Here is a 21,839-nt window from a genome sequence, read left to right as displayed (position 1 = left end):
TACTACAGCGTCTGCCTTCCTTCATCTGCTAGTATCCAGTACTGGAGTTGAGGGGGGATGAGGGGGGACGGCATCCCCCCTGAAATAAAAACGGTCAAAATCATCCCCCCTGTAAAACTGACATCCCCCCTTTCCATCCCTTATGCCATTTCATCAATGAATGTGGTTTTACTGCTATTTCAACATTTAGAGTCATCACCAGAAAAGTAACTTATTTGACAATTTTCCCCTGTTTCAAGTAAATTTTCACTTGAAGTAAGTGGAAAAATCTGCCAGTGGGACAAGATTTACCTTCTCATTACAAGCAACAAAAATCTTGTTCCACTGGCAGATTTTTCTACTTATTTCAAGTGAAAATCTACTTGAAACAGGTGAAAATTGTTGTTTTTTCCAGTGATGAGTCTTGTTTTAAATGTAATACGATTTTTTTTTTACTAAAATGAGACATTTTAACTAGAAATAGGGCAATATTCTTATTTTGAGTTTTTGCAGTGATCCATTTTAGTTATCCTGTGAAGGACAGAGTCATATTGATAAGTTCAGAAAACTGTTTTTAATTGTTGTGTTTTGATGTATTTGATGTAAGCCCAGTGGATATTTAAAGCTTACAGAAGGCTGCATTTAACTGCTGCTATGTCATTCCTGCAGTATTTCTGCAGGTGTTTTGGTCAGTGCTATTAATTGCAATATATTATATTATTTGTAATCAGCACAAATTATCTTTCCCCAAATCCAACATCCCCCCTGATTTTTTTTTTTACAACTCGAGTACTGCTAGTAACAGAATAACGTGATAACTGCCTTCTCACTGCTTTCTGTTCAACAACCCTTATTCAATTTAAACTTTTTACAGCTACAGAAATGTAAGAATGTGTCCAAAACTAAGGCGTTTTTCTAAACTGCTAAACTTCCCATTCTCATTCGACTGTTAGGTCACAAAACAAGTCTGAATAATAGTCAGGTGACAGCGACAAACCTCAATAGATTGACAGGTCGCTCAGCCAATCGTCTTTCACGATGTAACACAGATAGCCAATAGGAACCGAGGGGGCGGGGCCAAGGGGCGAGTTTTTTTGTGTGGTACAGAAGAGCACAACAAAGTGGACACACATTTTAATTTCGTTTCTGTTTTTAATCAGTGCAACACTTGCATCCTTGTTGTTTTTAAGCCATGATTAGATTACCTAGGTAGGAGGAGGGTTTCAAGGAAATAAAGTACACATACCCCATCAAAAAAAAATTAAATTGTACATGTGTTAATAAGAGCTGTCATTTGTCTATATACTGTACAGTGAGCGAAAATGACCGGAGTCAATTGCCTGTCTTGTTTGACCTGACTTGGCCAATAAACCTGATTTCTGATTCTGAAATAAAGTTTCTGAAAGCGTTAGAGCAAAGTACAGCTGATTATATGTAAATCGGCTTAAAGACATTTTTTTTTACAGCTAAAGAAATATAAGAATGTGCCCAAAACGAAGGTGTTTTTAAACTGTTTTTTTTCTCAACTTTATTGAAGCAAAATACATAAGTATACACAGAATTGAGAGCAACATCAGACATATGTGTATACAACATAAACTACACAATTATACAGTCACAAATACGCCAGGGGAATTAGTCATTGACAAAGAAAAAAAAATTAAACAAATATCTTATATAGCTTACAATGGTAATAAGTTTTAACAGCTTTTTTATTTACAGAATCAGATATGTTTTTAAACTGTTGTGAAAACTTCCAGTTCTCCTTCGATTGAGTCTGAATAATAGTCAGGTGACAGCGACAAACCTCAATAGATTGACAGGTCGCTCAGCCAATCGTCTTTCACGATGTAACACAGCTAGCCAATAGGAACCGAGGGGGCGGGGCCAAAGGGCGAGTTTTTTTTATGTGGCACATATAATAATAATAAGAGCACTCTTACTGTGACTTTCACATCACAGCAAAGTGGACACACATTTTAATTTCGTTTCTGTTTTAAATCAGTGCAACACTTGCATCCTTGTTGTTTTTAAGCTATGATTAGATTAACCAGGTAGGAGGAGGGTTTCAAGGAAAATAAAGTACACATACCCCATCAAATATATATTTTTTAATTGTACATGTGTTAATAAGAGCTGTCATTTGTCTATATACTGTACACAGTGAGCGAAAATAACAGGAGTCAATTCCCTGTCTTGTTTTAACTGACTTGACCAATAATAAACCTGATTCTGATTCTGAAATAAAGTTTCTGAAAACGTTAGAGCAAAGTACAGCTGATTATATGTAAATCGGCTTAAAGAAAATTTTTTACAGCTAAAGAAATGTAAGAATGTGTCCAAAACGAAGGTGTTTTTAAACTGTTTAAACTTCCAATTCTCCTTCGACTGAGACTGAATAATAGTCAGGTGACAGCGACAAACCTCAATAGATTGACAGCTCGCTCAGCCAATCATCTTTCACGACGTCACACAGCTAGCCAATAGGAACCGAGGGGGCGGGGCCAAAGGGCGAGTTTTTTTTTTTTTTCTTCAAGCGAGAGGAAATCCTAAGGAAACGTGAGGGATCACGCTCCGTGTTTCCTCGTAGCTTTGGGCAATATTGACCAACTATTTCAACCCCGAGACGTTAGTTTATGCGCGTATCCATCGTCCGGCACCAGCCCTGGTTCGGTAAGTGACAGCTAAAAGGAGGGGGATTGTGGGGGGGAAGGAAGCGCACGCCGTTAGGTCAAAATGTCGATTCAGTACGAGGTGGAACAGCTGGCTGACAGCTACGGGGTGGCCGACTCCTTCCCCAAAGACTTCGGCTACGGCGAGGAGGAGGCCGACATCGAGGACAGCCCGACCCCGTCCGACAGCAAGCCCCGGATCCTGCTCATGGGGCTCCGGCGGAGTGGAAAATCGTCGATACAGAAGGTAAAGAAACGAGTGAAATGGGACGTTAGCCTAAACAGCTAGCGAGGGAGGAGGGATGATTGTTGACAATCAGCAGTTTGGGTTTTTGTAAAGATAACAACCACGGTTGAATTGGTTTGATATTGGATATTATGAATTCAACACCCATGAAACTTGTGATGCATACCACTGCTTTTGGTCAAACCACTTGTGATGTGTTCATGGTCATCTAGACTATATATCACAAAACAGTAATTATTAAAAAATCATATATATGGGCATATATATGGGCTGATTTAATGTGGTTTAATGAATTCAACACCCATAAAACTTTCAGTGTTATGTATCACAAGTGTTATGGGTGTTGAATTCATTAAACCACATTAAATCAGCCCATATATATGATTTTTAAATCAGCCCATATATATGCCCATATACCGGTATATGATTTTTAAATCAGCCCATATATATGATTTTTAAATCAGCCCATATATATGCCCATATATATGATTTTTTAATAATTACTGTTTTGTGATATATAGTCTAGATGACCATGAACACATCACAAGTGGTTTGACCAAAATCAGTGGTATGTATCACAAGTTTTATGGGTGTTGAATTCATAATATCCAATATCAAACCAATTCAACCGCGGTTGACAATCAGCAGTTTGGGACGGCGGTTGAATTGGTTTGATATTGGATATTGGATATTCGACATTCGACATTCAAAGACATCCATTTAACTTGTGATACATACCACTGATTTTGGTCAAACCACTTGTGATGTGTTCATGGTCATCTAGACTATATATCACAAGAGAGTAATTATTATAAAATCATATTATGGGATGATTTAATGATGATTTAATGAATTCAACACCCATAAAACTTGTGATACATAACACCAATTGTTTATTATGGGTGTTGAATTCATTAAACCACATTAATCAGCCCATAGTATGATTTTATAATAATTACTCTCTTGTGATATATAGTGAGATGACCATGAACACATCACAAGTGGTTTGAAAACAATCGGTGTTATGTATCACAAGTTTTATGGGTGTTGAATTCATTTGGTGTTGAATTCATTAAACCTCATTAAATCATCATTAAACCTCATTAAATCAGCCCATAATATGATTTTATAATAATTACTCTCTTGTGATATATAGTCTAGATGACCATGAACACATCACAAGCAATATGACCAAAATCAGTGGTATGTATCACAAGTTAAATGGATGTCTTTGAATGTCGACTATCCAATATCCAATATCAAACCAATTCAACCGTGGTCAGTTTGGGTTTTTGTAAAGACAACACAAGAGGAACGACTGTGATCAATAACAGAAGATGTAGATATCATGGTTAGAAAAAGGTTAGCTGCGTCTGGTAATGATTAACCAAAAGGAACAGAGGACGTATAGCATGTGACTGTGTGGTTAACAACATGTCTAATAGCCAGAGATACTAGTTCCGTCCAGCTGTGTGAGAGCACATCTGTGACTTTAACACCACAGCAAAGTGGACCCACACTTTCATTTCGTTTCTGTTTTTAAATCAGTGCAACACTTGCATCCTTGTTTTTTAAAGCCATGATTGGATTAAGGCAAGGCAAGTTTATTTGTGTAGCACAGTTCAACGGTTCAAAGGTAATTCAAAGTGCTTTACATCAATATTAAAAGCGGCGAGACATAATTAAACAGTAAATAAAATGAAATAAAATTATGAGAAAAGAAGGTAGAATAATAAAAAGCACAAGTTGCTGAAAACTAAGGGCAGTAGAGTACCACAGGTACACATCTCATTCGCGGTTTTCAGAAAGTATTTAATTTAAGAGTATGCTTAAATACCAAATAAATGAAATAAAATGGTAAGAAAAGAGGTAAGATAATAAAAAGCACAAGTTGTTAAAAAGTAAGGGCAGTAGAGTACAGCAGGTAAGTATTTAATTTAATAGTACGCATCAGTAAACAGTAATGTTTTTAGCCCTGATTTAAAGGAGCTGACAGTTGGAGCAGACCTCAGGTCTACAGGAAGTTTGTTCCACCGGTGAGGAATAGAATAGAATACTTTTATTGTCATTATACATGGGTACAGTGAGATTAAAAGCGGCATCACCTCTCCAGTGCAAGACAGTGCAAACAGATAAGAAATATAAATAATATAAAAAGGTTAAGGTGCATTTTGAATAGTGAAATCAAGACCTGAGATCCTATCTACAGATAATAACATAACTTCGCATGTGGTGGAATATTACACATATAGGCCGGGAAAAAGTATTGCACGGTAAAAAAACAGTAACGAAGACATTCACATATTGTTCAGGGCAATTATGGCTTTGGGGATAAAGCTGTTTTTCAGTCTGTTGGTTTTGGAGGAGCAGAATAACTGAACGCTGCCTCACCTTGCTTGGTTCTGGTTCTTGGGAACCACAACAAACCAGATCCAGATTAACCTCAGGGATCTGGGAGCTTCATAGGAACTAACAGATCAAGCATGTATTTTGGTCCAAGACCATTCAGTGCTTTGTAGACCAGCAGTAAGATTTTAAACGCTATCCTTTGACTCACTGGAAGCCAGTGTAGCAAATTCATGACCGGTGTAATGTGGTCCAGTTTCCTGGTGTTTGTAAGGATGCCATTGCAATATTTTACCAGATTTGGATTAACCAGGTTGCAATACAAATACCCCATCAAATTAAGTTCCTGAAAACTTTAGAGCAAAGTACAGCTGATTATATGTAAATTGGCTTAAAGAAAATATTAAAAAGTATGGGTTCAATCCCTTTTATCCTAATTATATTGTAGTTTTTGGAGACTTTCATCACCTTGCCTTTGTAGGGATATGATTTAACTTACCGTAATTTAGTGAAAGAACAATAAAAAATTAACAAAAAAGAAAAAAACTCTAACATGTAGTGATCCTATTTTGCGTGATCCATTGCCTTTCCATATAGAAGGGTTTGCTTTTTTAACAATTATTCAATTCTTAATGTTGTCACTTGCCAATGCAGTGGTTTAATAATTGATGAAATGCCCTCTGATATTTTATTATTAATGTTAAAATGAAAGAGAAAGATGATTTTAAGGCTGCGCATGGGCTGACAAAAACCTGAACAAACCGAAAGAGCCACATTTTTTCTGTTCTGAAGTACAGCCACACTTGCACCATGTTTGCTATAATCCACACACCGTCAGGTTTGGGATTAATGTTCCTCTGTTACCTTCAGTTCTGACTGAGAAACATGTGATACAGCTTTTTGCTGGTTCACCAGTCTCTGTGGCTCACATTGATTCAAAATGGCAGCAGTGGAGCAAGCACACTTTAACTTAGTACTACTAATTTTCTGTGTGTTAAAGCGCTCATTTGAAGAACATTTAAGATTAATACTTAACTAAAGTACAATTAAAAGCTGCTGCCATACTATCTGTCTTTAAAGCGTGTGGCTGAAAAATGCTGAGCAGAGAGATGTGCTGCATCAGATGAGTGAGTCTGCACTCTTTTGCCCTTTTCCCTCTTGTTCAACATGTGACGTCTGGATGATGTCTTTATGCTGTCATAATCAAGACAAAATATTGCACACTGGTGTGATATTCTGTTCCATGCAAATAAACATATTCAATGATTGACACTTGGCAAAATTCAGCATGATGTAAATAAACCAGTTTCAATATATTGTTAGTTCTGTTGAACACATGAGACTCCGGTTTGGGGTTAGATTACCCTATTAAGACCTAAGCTGCTCTTTTAAAAAGCATTATAAAACTAAAACATGTTTTAAAATCAGCCTCTTAGAGGTTATATACTTACAAAAAATGTTAAAATCATATAACATTATTTCCTTGGAATCTCAAAAGGAAGAAACATACACAAGCAATGTCGGAAAGTGATTCAAGCCAGATTTTTTTTTTTTTTTTTTTAACAAATACAGGACAGCAGTAGATTCAAGCAGCAGAGTGCAGCATTGAAGTTTTGATTAGGGACACCTGATGGTCTAGTGATTACAGTGAGTGTTGAGTAAGTGTAGTGTTCCTAGATTGATTTTGGTGTGCGACCTTTGAAATTTGTTTTCACCCTTCTGTCTTTCCCAGTTTTTCTTATCGTCGTGTAGATTGACTATTGATGACATTTAAAATGGAAAAGCTGAAATGCTGCCAATTTTCTTCTACAACGAATGTCTCCACCAAACATAAATCTATAGGTATTTGCTTATTTTATAGGTGCAAGCCTGAAAAGTAACTAAGCTTTACTCTGATGACTATGTATGCTGTTAGCCAAGTTTGATCTATTCAACTTTCAGAATTAACTTGATTTTATTATTGTATCTTGTTTTCAGTAGCATTACAACTAGGGGTGGGTATTGGGAAGGACCTCGCGATACGATACGCATCACGGTACTTGAGCCACGATACAATACACATTGCGATATCCCGATTATGCGATATCCCGATTATTATATTCTACATAGTTCACCGAAAAATGTAAAAAATGCATTACACATCTTAAAATCCAAGTTGTATATATGTACATCAGATGATAGTGATGGATCTTAAAATCCGAGTTGCACGTTCATCAGATTATAGTGACAATTCATGGGACAAACTGAGTCAAAACAATGTTTTATTATAACTATACAAGCTAAAGTTACAACATATTTGTATATGTTTTTCATATTATTTACATCATATGAAATTAACATTAAATTTAGTATGAGGTTGCTTTAATTATGTGGCAAATGATAATAAACACCAGAAAGATGGGTACTAAAACCAAGGACAGGCACAGTGATCAGTCAGTATAGATATAAATCCATAAATAAATAAACCTCTGTCCATTATTTTTCATTTTTTAAGGACAGGCAATTGTGTTATATAAAAAATAAATTATAAAATGAAATAAAATAGAGAGTGGCAATGCCCAGGAGTGTCACTTAGGTAGGAGCACTGGGTGATATAATGGGGAAAAAATCGGGGATAAAAAATATATATTAAAAAAAAATCGATATTCAAATTTTGAATATCGATATTGAATCAGCTGGAAAAGTATCGCGATATATTGCCATATCGATATTTTTGCCCACCCCTAATTACAACTCCAAATTCCCCACAGTATAATAACTAAAGTCAGCCCTCTGCATTCACTCTACTAAATAATGAGTGCAATTCTGATTTCAGGTGGTGTTCCACAAAATGTCACCCAATGAAACCTTGTTTTTGGAGAGCACCAACAAGATCTACAAGGACGACATCTCCAGCAGCTCTTTCGTCAACTTCCAGATATGGGATTTCCCCGGCCAGGTCGATTTCTTTGACCCCACCTTTGACTATGAGATGATCTTCAGAGGAACTGGGGCTCTGATATTTGTCATCGATGCTCAGGTGATGAACAAAAGCTCATCTTAATTTGATTTGGGCATACGTATGGGAAGTTATTGTTTCACAGTCACATTTGTTTTGTCGCCAATGCACTGATTAAATCCGACTGGAAAAAAGCTTTTTATTTATTTTTTCTTCTGGGTTATGCACAGGCTTTTTGTTCAGCAATATACAACACTATCCCTGTCATATTTTCTTTTTCATGAAGGTGAAACAACAAACATGTACAGGAAGCTTTTTTTGTAGTGTACTGCACTGCACACTATTAATGTAAGCTAGAATCCCATTTCAACCCTCCAATGAGCTCTTTGATGAACAGCCTTAGTGGCTTGCATAAATTACATACCGCACCATTTCTCAGAGTGGTTTCCACATGACCCAAAGTGCTTTCAAGAAGTAATCTTGCCAACAATATGAGCCAAAGCTGATCTGATTGCAGGGTTTATTTGTACTCGAGGTGCATCAGATTGAATTTGTTTCAGTAGTTGGTCACACAGCGATATGAGAGCTAAGCAGTTTTCTTCTTTCCCTTTTGGAAAGGTAATGCAGATATACATTTTCTCATTTTAAGAGTAGTAGCTAATTACTGCCTTGGGCCCATCTCTCAAGAGTGTTTCCACTATAAGTCATTTAAATGGAAGTATGTTTTTTTATTGATGGAAATTATCCTGGAGATATTTTTGATTTTGTTTCCTATCTATTTCTATCTATGTAAGCCATAGATTTATTGAAATATTTACTCTGGCTGTTTTTTAGTACAATTATAGGACACTCATATATTTTCCAAGCAGTATTTTTAGTTTAAAGTGTTACATTCATACTTTAATTTTATAATGTATTATTATTTTTGCTATTGTTATTAATAATTAAAAATGAATACTGTTCAAGAATATAAAATTGATGGACTAGTCCTCTTCTCTGTGGCAGGACGACTATGTTGAGGCTCTGGGCCGGCTCCATCTCACTGTGTCGCGAGCCTACAGGGTAAATCCAGAGATCAACTTTGAGGTGTTCATCCACAAAGTGGACGGCCTGTCAGACGATCACAAGATCGAAACGCAGAGGGACATCCATCAGAGAGCCAATGACGATTTGGCAGATGCAAGTTTAGAGAAGCTACATCTCAGGTACTTTTTTTTTTTTTTTTTTTTTTTTTTAAACATTTTATCATCTATACAAGCCAGTAGAAAACATTATGTATACCTGAGAGTTTTCCAGTTACCCCAGTGGTTTACATGTTCTGACTTATTCTGACCATTTGTGGATTATCTTGTACAAATAGCTACGTTGTTACACTTTCAGAATTCATGCTCTTATCTTAATTTAGTGAAAACTGGATGTGCTGCCTGGACTCTTCAGATAGAAACTGCAGCCTGTGCACACATTAAAAAATTGGATGCAAATGTACACATGACCAGAAACTTACAAGGATATCCTTTTATGAGGTTTTTCATGTTCTACATAAACATCATAACCTAAATATGATCTAAATAATACTAACGCGTGTTAGATGAATCTGTTAACATTGTTTAAATCAGATTTACACATTCAAAGTCATCATAAATTATACACAGAGGACGTTTTTATGTATATTGTTTACGAGAATGATCAATTTGAAAAAACAACAAAAACCCTCTTGCACTAAAAGGAGTGTTTAACACATTTCTAAATATGTGTGTACCTGTTAAAACAAATTAATTTAACAGTTTAGCAGTTTCTTTTGCTCATAACTAAAGATGCATCGATTTATGTTTTTTTTTTTTTTTTTTCCTTTCCAGTAGTGAATCTGATTTCTGGACCTGTGTGCCTGCAGCCAATGATTTGGTTTCAGTGTTTTGTTTTGTTTTTTAGAAAGTTAATGAAACACCATAGTGCTGACATCATGCTAATGCTAGACAGCTAGTGCCGTCCAGCAACTCATGTGACGCTTGTCTCTTCATCTGCCAGCTGAAAGCACAAGGTTTTTTGTAAGGCACTTAGGTGTTGATTCCTGTGCTGGTTTTTAAAGCAACGGAGATTCAGAGATTCTCTTCTCGCGGATCTTAATAACCTTACCTTCAGCAGTGTCAGTGAGTATTTTTGATGCTGGTATCAGAATCAGAACAAACCTACTGACCACTCTAATGTGAGTAAAACTAGCTCTATTTGAGATCACAGTCCAGTGGATGTGTACCATATAATTATAGCAGATTTAATACAGAAAATACAGTACTTTGTTTCATACTAAGCCAGTAAAGTAACTTTTTTTTTTTTTATTGGATTGTTGTCAGGCGTCACTGTGCATCCTGAGTTTATCCCAGCGGTCATTTTTCAAGTTTAAATAGTGTGCAGGCCAGGCCAGAACTTTTCTTTTTTTTTTTCCCATTTGATGTAGATTTTTAAGGTGATCTATTGAGTTACAGTTTAGATTTTTGGACATGTTTTAATTTAACTTAAAGGAGCTTGAGGCCGGATTGAGGCAAGATTTATGAAAAAAATCCGTATACATTTTAAGTTTTCTAGTAATAATGTCAGATGAAGCGTTCCAAACCCAAAAGAATGATTCCTCTATTGTATCTCTCCGTTGCCTTGAACAGGCTGTGTGCTGCAAAATGTGCTGCAATTCGGTCCCGAATTTCCCGCGCTGGGCTGCGGATGTGACGTCACATGACGCTGCATGTGCGTTCTCCCCGTTCTCCCGTGCCGGCTTCACTGTTGGCTGCAGTACCCCCGACGGCCGTCGTGGTTAAGGGTGGCGCTAGAGAGTCTCATTTCTTAAAAGGAACCTCAAGCTCCTTTAACTTTACTTTGTATTTTTCTGCTCATGCAGCTCTATACTATAGCCTCTGCCACATGCCTCTGCAACATTTTCTACATACTTGAGTGTTGCTATGAGATTCCCCTCTGTCCTCCTAATGAAGAAACTGCGACCTGTGCTTTACATACCAGAACTTTTGCAATGAAGATGTAAAAGGACAGTGTTTGGATCAGGCTCCTTGACCTCATTCCTACAAATCAAGTCCATGGTCTGCTTTTAAAAATATGGTTAAAATTTTGGTTTGTCATGAAATCTGAGATATTCGTGCTATTAAAGCATTTGCTGTAGACTGTCTGGATGTGTTGGGTATTAAACAGTCCGTCCTGGCGGAGTCTAGTCGGCTCTGTGGCTGCTTTGCAGATATCAGGAGTGTGTTGGCTCACGCTGTTGTATGTTTTATATTGGGCAAGACTGTTTAGACCTCCGGACAAGCAGAGCTGGGGTGGATGTGCGGTGTAACGTTGGTTGTTTTTTTGTTGTTTTTTTTTTCTGCCTTGTTGCTGGCGAGTGCTTTCTTCACTTCACTGCAAGACAAACTGTGCGTCCGAAATGCCATACTAAATATATATATATATATATATATATATATATATATATATATATATATATATATATATATATATATATATATATATATATATATACTCAAATATATATATATACTCAAAAAGTATACTTAAGTTTGGCACACTTTTGAGTAAATATCAGTAGTATGCATTAATTTGGACGTACTATTCAGAGCGCACACGGCACTTCCTGCCGTTGGGAGGGGGAGTTGTTACCATGGTAACAGCTCCTGTCACAGCAGCAGTAGCAGCACCGCTCCGCTCTTTCCCGTTTATCCTGGCCCAAACAAGATTACATTATATAATATTATTATATACGAATATTATTATACTTAATATTATACTTATGACATACACGTATCTGCGCAGCACTTAGCAACCAAGCACTGCTGCATTGCATTGTGGGAAGTTTCTGCTTAGCTAGTGTCCATCAATCCACACTAATAAATTTCTCTGGAATGAGTATGGATAGCGCATACTATTGTGTACGTACTAATGTTTCGGACGCACTAAAAAATCTCACATACTGTTTTTGCATACTCATTAGGGGGGAAGTATGGGATTTCGGACGCAGCCAGAGTCTCAGCCAAGCGTACGCAGACAGCTCTACTCAAACCACTGCTTCATCAGACATGGAGCTTTTATTTATATGCCTTTCTAACCCAAGTACATAAATCAAGCACACCTTGTTTTGCAGTAGCCTGATGAAGACTGTTTTTGATGCCGACTGTAAAACTTTTACCCTTAAGCTTTTATGCTTATTTAAGGCTGAATGATGTGCTTTCATTGCATTTTCATTTTCTACTTTAACTGTGAGTCTGTTTGCCATCGGATCTTGTGACAGTTTTTTTTTTTCCTTAAATACCTGGTTTCACATGCATTTTGAGGAAGTGTCTTTTATAAGCATGTATTTATTCACTTCCTTTTTGTTCTTCTCCATCAGCTTTTACTTGACAAGTATTTATGACCACTCCATCTTTGAAGCCTTCAGCAAAGTGGTGCAGAAGCTCATCCCACAGCTCCCCACCTTGGAAAACCTCCTTAATATTTTTATTTCTGTAAGTTTCCTTGTGTATTTTTTTTTTTTATTGATGTCATAATTTAGTTGTTTCAGCTTTCATCAATGTGAGTCACCATCACCCGTGAAGCTATGTGGCCAGTGGACTTTAACCATTTACCGTCTTGAAGCTTGATCATTGAATCCCCTTAGTTATTTTGTTTTATTTCATTTATATATTTATTTTTTACATAAAGGATCAACAATGTTCTGTTCCTTACCAGATCTAACAGTTAGTTACATTCAAACCAGGTTTACTAAAACCACATGAAATGTTACACAATGTTTACTCAATGAAAATTATGCCAACACTTAGAAGCCGTGTGTTGAAAAACTAAGCACCCCTTGTCAATCAGCAGCTGGTGGAACCTCCTTTGGCATTCTTGTGAGGTTGAGGTCTGGACTTTGACTGGGCCATTGCAACAGTTCAATTATTTTTTTTAACAATTTTGTTGTGGATTTTCTGGTTTTCTTGGGACATATTGTTTGAAAAGGGTCTTGAATGCATTAGACCAACAACTTCTGTTTTTAATAGAGGTGCTCACATCTGCTAATAACCAATTTATCAAGCAAATTTGCGTTTGATTCGCAGCACCTGGCTGCAACCTACTCTCCTAACCCCTATGGAAGTGATAAGAGTTTACTTTTCACACACTGCATCTGCATTTTGCCTTAGTTTATATGACACACACGTGTTTCATCTGAGAACGAATCAACCTCTTAGATTTATTTTTATTTTTTTTTCTGTGCTGGTTTTTAAAGCGGACACATAAACACATAAGAAATGTTAGAAATGAAACGGGGTGGTGTACTTACATTTTCAGGACTGTATGTGATCTGTTGGCACTCATGCTGTCATTATAGTTTATTGATATCTCGTGAGAATTATTAGAGAATTAATATTAGAATTATCACGCTTATTATTATTATTATTATTTTTTATTTTTTAAAGAAAAAAAATGTGAGAGAATTTATATGAAACCTTTTTAGCAGTCATTAGTCAAAACATGATTTAATTTTAATAATTCCATTGCTTGGCATCTTAATGGTTTAAACACAATGCAAAAGAAAGATTTTATATTCTTTTTTTCCCCCTTTTGTCTTCTCTTTATTACTCTTGTCACTGTCAGAATTCAGGGATAGAGAAGGCCTTCCTGTTTGACGTGGTCAGTAAGATCTACATCGCCACAGACAGCTCCCCGGTAGACATGCAGTCCTACGAACTGTGCTGCGATATGATCGACGTGGTTATTGATGTCTCCTGCATCTATGGGTGAGCTTGTTGTTTTGTTTTTCGCTATCTTTGCTCTGATGCTCCCGATTCTTTACATTAAGTGGGAAACATTAATATCTTTAGAGTACATTTTGAATTAGTTTCCTGAATAAATTTGCATTATAAATTTTAAATGCATACTTATTTGAACCCTCAATAGCGTCTTAATGCTTTACTGTGGAGTTCATCCGCGTCTTGAAAGAGGAGGCTTTTACTGAAGCAGAACATGATTAATGCAAAATTAATGACATTATAAGCAAATAACTGTTAATTTTGTTGTGCTGCACTAGTCTGCGAGAGGATGGCAGTGGCAGTGCCTACGACAAGGAGTCTATGGCCATCATCAAGCTCAACAACACCACTGTGCTGTACCTGAAAGAGGTCACAAAGTTCCTGGCCCTCGTCTGTATCCTACGAGAGGAAAGCTTCGAGCGCAAAGGTAAGACTGCACCTACATGCTTGCAGTGTGTCGGAAGTCAGAATAAGAACACCTTAACGTTTAAACTAGTGATGCTGGATAGTATAAGAACATTGTGTATACTGGGAAAAGAAAACCACACAGCAATGAACAAGGAAATGAGTTGGTTATGTAGAAGAGTAAATTAAACAACCTGTCAGTAAAACAGGAAATGCATCTACAAATCGGTTGAAGTTGGGAAATTGTGTAAAATATAAATAAAAACAAAATACAATGATTTGACAATCCTTTTCAACCCATATTCAATTGAATACACTACAAAGACAACATATTTAATGCTCAAACTCATAAACTTTATTTTATTTTTCAAATAATAATTAACTTAGAATTTCATGGCTGCAACACGTGCAGTAGAAGTTGGGAAAGGGCATGTTTACCACTTCGTTACATCACCTTTCCTTTTAATAACACTCAATAAATGTTTTGGAAGAGAGGAGACTAATTCTCTTAGCTTCTCATGTGGAATTCTTTCCCATTCTTGCTTGATGAACCGCTTCAGTTGTTCAACAGTCCGGGGTCTTCTCTGTCGTATTTTACGCTTCATAATGCGCCACACATTTTCAATGGGAGACAGGTCTGGAAGCGGGGCCAGGGGAGAACCTGGACTCTTTTACCTCGAAGCCACGCTGTTGTAACACGTGCAGAATGTGGCTTGGCATTGTCTTGCTGAAATAAGCAGCAGCGTCCATGAAAAAGACGTCGCTTGCAGCATATGTTGCTCCAAAATCTGTATGTACTTTTCAGCATTTATGTTCCTTCACAGAAATGTAAGTCACCCATGCCATGGGAACTAATGCACCCCCAAACCATCACAGATGCTGCTTTTGAACTTTGCGTTGATAACAGTCCGGACGGTCCGCTTCCTCTTTGGTCCGGAGGACACGATGTCCAGTGTTTCCAAAAACTATTAGAAAAGTGGACTCATCAGACCACAAAACACTTTTCCATTGTGCATCAGTCCATTTTACATGAGCTCGGGCCCAGATAACCCGGCAGCGTTTCTGGATGTTGTTCATAAACGGCTTTTGCTTTGCATGGTAGAGTTTTAACCCGCACTCACTGATGTAGTTACCAACTGTATTTACTGACAGTGGTTTTCTGAAGTTATCCTGAGTCCATTTGGTGATATCCTTTACACACTCATGTGGGTTTTTAAGGCAGTGCCGTCTGAGGGATCAAAGGTCACGGTCATTCAGTCTTGGTTTCCGGCCGTGGTGCTTACGTGCAGTGATTTCACCAGATTCTCTGAACCTTTTGATGATATTATGGACTGTAGATGTTGAAATCCCTAAATTCCTTGCAATTTTGCCTTGAGAAATGTTGTTCTTAAACTGTTCAACTATTTTCTCACGCAGTTGTGGACAAAGTGGTGACCCTCGCCCCATCCTTGCTTGTGAATGACTGAGCATGTTTGGGGAGGCTCCTTTTATACCCAATCATTGAACCCACCTGTTCCCAATTAGCCCGATCACATGTGGGATGTTCCAAATAGGTGTTTGATGAGCTTTTCTCAGCTTTCTCAGTATTTTTTGCCACCTTTCCCAACTTCTACTGGACGTGTTGCAGCCATGAAATTCTAAGTTAATTATTATTTGGCAAAAAACAATTAAGTTTATCAGTTTGAACATTAAATATGTTGTCTTTGTAGTGTATTCAATTGAATATAGGTTGAGAAAGATTTTCAAATTGTTGTATTTTGCTTTTATTTACATTTTACACAATTTCCCAACCTCAACCGAATCCGGTTTGTACCTTGCAAAGAGACTCTATTGGACGGAGTGATTTGATTGGCTCTCCATGACTTTTGGGCATCGTAATGTGCTCCAAAGCAACGTTGCTAGACGTACCTGCAAAGCATAATTTAAATTGGATCGCGGTATGTCTAGATTTCTAGGCTAGTATCTTGGTAGTATATTTTGCTTAAATTGTCAGTGTATCCAAGAGCTGCTCATGTGATTTGTTTCATGCTCTCTAGTTCTGAATGACGTGACAACATGGAGCTAAAACATTCAGACCTGCTGGAACATGCATGCCTTTTAGCCTTTAAGTCCCGGACTCTCGGTGAAACACCAAAGTTGCACCATCATTTCAGATGAAGTAGTGGTGAACATAATAGCAAAGTCTATCATTTGAGGTCGTGTGTTTTTGTTGAATTTTGTATTTTCTTTGTGGGTGAGAGGAAAAATATAATTTGAACTGGTGAGACGCCCTCAATATTTAGATTACGTTTTTTTTTTAATTCTAATAGGTTTCTTTTCTTTTAATGCTTTTAGTTTTTTGGAAACCTTGTCTAAACCGTCACTGCAAAATGGGGGTTTAAATTAGTTTTAAAATTGGTTTTTGGTTGTTGACATGATTTTGCATTCTGTCATTTATGTAGAAGTTTTTTTTGTGTATTTTTTTTTTTTTTTTTATTACATTTTAACCTACAGATGAATTCCTGATAGATTTTTCTCTTTTTCTGTCCCATATTAAAGTATATATGTATATTTTTTTTTTCTTCACTCCAGGATTAATAGACTACAACTTCCACTGTTTCCGGAAGGCTATCCATGAAGTTTTTGAGGTGGGGGTTTCCACTCAGCGCCCGGTGGTGGGCTCGCCCTGTAACAAGGCTGTTGCACTGAATGGCACACCACGCAACACTGTCTAATCACTGATGCAAGATAACAAAAAGCAAAGACACGAAAGGAGGGTTCAGGAAAAGAAAGCTGGAGAAGGGTCGGGGAGCTTGTAGAGGAGAGACTACTAATCTGGGGCTCACCAGCGCACCAGTCACAACCCACTTGCTCCCAGCACCTAAAGCACTGACAGAGGCCTCCATCCAAAAGTGTGGGAGCAGCGCTGGAGCACAGAGGGGTCCGGTTAAGACGGAGCGGGAGTCCAGGCATCTGTTTTAGGTGAATGTAAAGAACATTGTCCTTAAGACAGCTCAACTGCAGCTGGACAGGAAAAAAAAGGTTCAGTATCTTTCTTTGGGTCTCCTTAAGCAGCCGGAGGCTGTGATAATTAGCTGCTTATTCTTCTCTGTGAACATTGTGAGTAGGAAAAAAAAAAAACACCTTCTGACCTCTGCTGGACAAACTGTGATATCAGGATCCTGTCTAGAGATGTGCCAGACCACTTCTGTGCTGAAAAAAAGATGGTGGATGTGAACTGCTCATCCTAACCCACACATTTTCAGATGGCCTTAAGTAGACAAAGCTTGACTGCGGTGCAAGCTTTCTCTCACCACCACTCACCTCACCTTACCTGAATGCTGCCCAAAACCTGCTTTTTGGTTCCACTTGTGAAGGGAAAACAAAGGTTTGTGAGCAGACTGAAAAGGGATTGTGCTGTCCAGCTAATTTTGTTGTGTGTGTGCGTGCGTGCATGTGTTCGTGTCTCAGTGGAAGGTTTTGACCAGATCCCTGACTGGGCTCCTTGTCTGCAAGTGAATGACCTTTACAGAGAAAGTGTTTGTCCTTCATGTTGATAACTGCAGCTTAGCCTAATTAAACTCTTGTCAATCATTAAAAGTAACTTTTCTTTATGTTCCATTGAAGAATAAAGCTTTTTATTGGCTCTGTAAACATTTATAGGGAGAAGAAACTGTGTTTTTAAAAGCATTAACAAAATTGTTGAAAAAAATGTGTTATTCCAAATATGCTTTGTTGAAAGTTCAGTGAGATTCTGGTTGGAGGAAGAGGGCTGGTGGAGGCGTTCTGGGGTTGTCATGCCCAACTTGCATGCATTTCATCTGAGTTTCAATCCTGCCCCAAAATGAATCTACATTTTCTATTTAGTTTAGTCCTTATTAGGGTTCATGAGAAGGGAAACGACCCATTCTAGGCATGCGTGCACCTGCGTGTTCACACGTGTATTGCTTTCAGACGTAAACTGTGCATTGTAATCAAAGTGGGGGAAAATGAAAATTAAAGAGATAAATAAGGAGGAAAAAGACCAAACGTCATTATTGACGTAATAGTGACTCAAATGAGGTTCATGCCTTTTGATATTTTTTTTTTTTTTTTTTTTTTTAAATCTGGGTTGAGTTTTAGCTGCATCTAAAGTGAGGTGACTTATACAATAAAGCAAGATCAGTGGCTCAGTGAGGTAACACCACAAAGATGAGTTTATTTCTTATTGAGCTCTTTCACACGGGTAACTAACCTGCTCCAAAACTGGTTGAGATCCAGATAAGAGATGAACAGAAATAGATAAACTGCATCCTGACCAACCGCAGGGACGAGAGGGCAAAAAAAAAAATGAAGACATTTGTGTGTAAGTGTTAGATCAAATAAGCCCTTCTGGCTTTTTCATTACATCATAGGACAGAAATACCTATCTTTATGGAAATCACTGGCTTCTGATTTCCTTGCCTTTTTGGTGGTGCAGCATGTGAACACTGTATTGTAGTCACCAAAATGCCCGTTTTCCTTCCTTTCTCCCCCAGCTTTAATTCCTAGCGTTAGCGGCAGCAGCTGTGTAGCTTTCAGTCTGTATTATTCATTATATTTACATTGTCATATTCCTTAAAGATGATGTTTTGCTCTTCCCGTGAGAAATGCTTCATAGTAATGTGAAAGGGCCGAAACCGTCCCTTTTACATGAACGTTTGCTCGTAAAATCTGCAATTACATGCCGATCTGATAACGATCATTAAGATTACTTATGGTTGATGACCTCCAGATACTCTTTTGAATCTGCTTTTTAGTGCAGGGCCCAATAACTCTACTTAGGAACCAGAATTACCATGTTTTTTTTTTTCATTCTTCTTCCTCTTCTTTTGGTCTTTTATTTAGCAAAATAATTCAGGGATCTTCTTCAAACTGGCCGAAGATTTAATCAAGTTGGTCTTCATCAGACACCTGAAAATTAATCACCCTTACTGTTTCACATCAGAACTGTGATGGATGAGTGATTTCATGTATTGTGATGTAATACTGTGTGAAATAAATCAGAAAAAGTTGCTTTGTTTTTGCTTTTTTGTTAATCGTAAGAAAATTAAATATGAAAAACCCAATGATCTGAACGTCAACATTTTCATTAAACATCTCAAATGAGAAACAAGCAGTAGAAATGTGTGCTCTTTGTTCTTGAGTCCTGGACGGATGCAGAACCGCAAACGAACACTAGATGGCGCTGCAGGACCGCGGATGCTGCCCTGCAACCGTGGTCATTCTTTTCTCAATGTTTTCAAGTTCACTTAAAGCATACATCAAATTCTGCAACTATCTGAATTACACAGGCGGATTTAAAAAGGACAATAAATAGCAGTTGCATCTTAAACAATAGTGAGAACAGCTTTTTTTAATTTAAATACCAATAGGAGGAAGTGGATTTAGGTTTACTTTAGATTAAAAAAAAAAGAAAACCATGGAGATTCCATGTTATTAATCCAAATGAGCCTTCATTATTTCATTTTCTCAAACTTTGTAATAATTTTAAAATTTAAATCAACATGCAGTGTTGTCTGATTTTTATATATATCTATATATATATATATATATATATATATATATATATATATATATATATATAATTTGGCTGTTGCTCAGATGGTATTATAATGAAAAAGAGGGCATGGGGGAGGGGGGGAAATCCCCTCACTGCTTTAGTGCATATAAAAACAACTCTGAATGGCTTCGGTATGCAAGTTATTCACCAGTTAAGTTAAATAAGCCTCACAGCTACTGTCACGACCCATTATGTGGGGAGTAGGCGAGACAGTTAAACACCACTTCCACACAATTTAGATGCAATAAAACACTGACAGCTTTTTTATCCACTTCATTAAGCCAGTAATTTCTTATAAAAATCTCCCGCATTAATCCTGCCGATGGTTTCCCTGCGGTTCCTTAAGCTCTCCTCCAACCTTAGCTGCCTTGCTTTGATGCTTACTCAAATAGGCGCTAATTTGAGATACATTATGCATCCGCATGTAGCCTACCCATGCCAAGGAATATAAAGTGTGACACTCTGAAATATGGTGAATTAAAACAAAGTGTGATATCTCGGTGGGCTAATGGCGGATAGGTTAGGCCTGTCAACCTGATGGTTTGTTGATGTGCAAGTCACTTCATACCGAGCTGGTAGGGGTCATGTTTATGATGTTTTGAAGGTTACCGCAGAGATGTTTTTGGCAGTGGATCCGCGGACCTCCATGCTAATGGGTAACAGACTTCAAAAAGTAGAAACTGGCAGGCATATAAATACCTATGAAAATAATGATCCCTGGAAAAAGATGGTCATCTCCATGAAACGAGAAACACAAAGAATTTGGGGGGCCGACAAAAATCTGACTTCCAAAATGACACTTTAAAGAAAGAAAATTATCTGGTGGTTAAATTGTCCTGTCAGCAATGTTGACTTTTCTTAAGAAAAGCATTTGTTGTGCACCAGCAAAGTAAAAAGTGTCCATATCAGAACTGACTGTGTGATCTAGACTGAAATAACCAACATTTTGTACAAAGCATTTACCTACAAAAGAAAAAAAAAACTTTCAAAAAAACCATTCCAGCAAAACCACATTGGTTCCCCCTGCTTGATTGAAAACGATCTCAGTAATAAATAAGTAGACAACAGTTATGATAAATGCCAAACATGAAATGAGTGCAATATAAGCTGTACAAGATATTGATCACTGCCTGTAGGTGGAGCTGTTGTCTGATGTTTCAGCTGCCGTTTCTCTCTCCCCTGCCAGTCTTTTTCTTCACAGGCATCATGGAAAGCAACATCACACACCGAGTTCTTCCATATACAAAGAGCTGGGGGAAAAAAGGGAGAGGTAAGAGAAGTTTAGGAAGCAGCAGAGAGGGAGCCGCGTGATGTACAACTGTAATTTGGCTCTGCAGCCGCGGCTGAAATTGCCTTTCTTTATCAACTGCAGCGCTGCTTTGTCCCCTGTCCCTAATGAGTAACCTTAACCAATATCATGAAATAAAGCAAGCAGGCCGCACTTTTGCCTGTGATGTCACGCTCACTTCCGCACGCAGGTCCACCCTTCATCTCAGATCTCTTAGAGTCATTACAACAGTGATATTGCTATTATGTTCTTAATAAAACTCAGTCAGTGGCATACTATCTCCCATCTTTAGATTTTATTACTCGTGCTTATGAGAGATGAGGGGAAAAAAATGATGAAACTAAGTGAGACGTCTGAGATGGGTGACAGATGTAATACAGACTACATTTGTTATATTGTGAGCCAGCGCAGCTCCAGTGAGTGTGATTATGCTGCAAAGACAACTTTACTGTACAACAGAGAGCATGTGTTTGACAAGTTTTGGCACGTTCGTGGTTCTGGTAAAGTGAAAATACTGTGTCTTCTTTGCGAGATACGTACAAAGCGCGGATATCCAGTGCTACAGTGTGCACAAGTGGAAATATACAGGTTGTACAAACGCAGATATCAGAGTTCAGTCAT

At 37.6% G+C, this 21,839-nt stretch overlaps 1 protein-coding gene across 1 annotated transcript; it reads left to right on the top strand.

Annotated features, from left to right (window-relative positions):
• Positions 1–2,520: 2,520 nt before the first annotated feature.
• Positions 2,521–19,383, top strand: rragca (Ras-related GTP binding Ca). The gene is made up of 7 exons (XM_061717279.1): positions 2,521–2,898; positions 8,060–8,263; positions 9,188–9,387; positions 12,567–12,681; positions 13,811–13,953; positions 14,244–14,392; positions 16,942–19,383. Exons 1-7 carry the CDS (start codon positions 2,716–2,718, stop codon positions 17,082–17,084), a joined length of 1,137 nt encoding a protein of 378 aa, XP_061573263.1. The 5' UTR covers positions 2,521–2,715; the 3' UTR covers positions 17,085–19,383.
• The last annotated feature ends 2,456 nt before the right edge of the window (positions 19,384–21,839 follow it).

Source organism: Cololabis saira, chromosome 3, assembly GCF_033807715.1.
Source record: "Cololabis saira isolate AMF1-May2022 chromosome 3, fColSai1.1, whole genome shotgun sequence".
In the NCBI taxonomy this organism is placed as follows: Eukaryota; Metazoa; Chordata; class Actinopteri; order Beloniformes; family Belonidae; genus Cololabis; species Cololabis saira.
Note: the sequence above shows the minus strand (reverse complement) of the source record. Positions and strands in the feature narration are given on the sequence as shown.

Bases quoted from the DNA above. Each gene is read 5' to 3' on its own strand.
- rragca (XM_061717279.1), top strand. From the start codon at position 2,716: ATGTCGATTCAGTACGAGGTGGAACAGCTGGCTGACAGCTACGGGGTG. The intron at 8,264-9,187 runs GTGATGAACAAA...TCTCTGTGGCAG, and splicing joins TATTTGTCATCGATGCTCAG to GACGACTATGTTGAGGCTCT. The intron at 9,388-12,566 runs GTACTTTTTTTT...CTTCTCCATCAG, and splicing joins TTAGAGAAGCTACATCTCAG to CTTTTACTTGACAAGTATTT.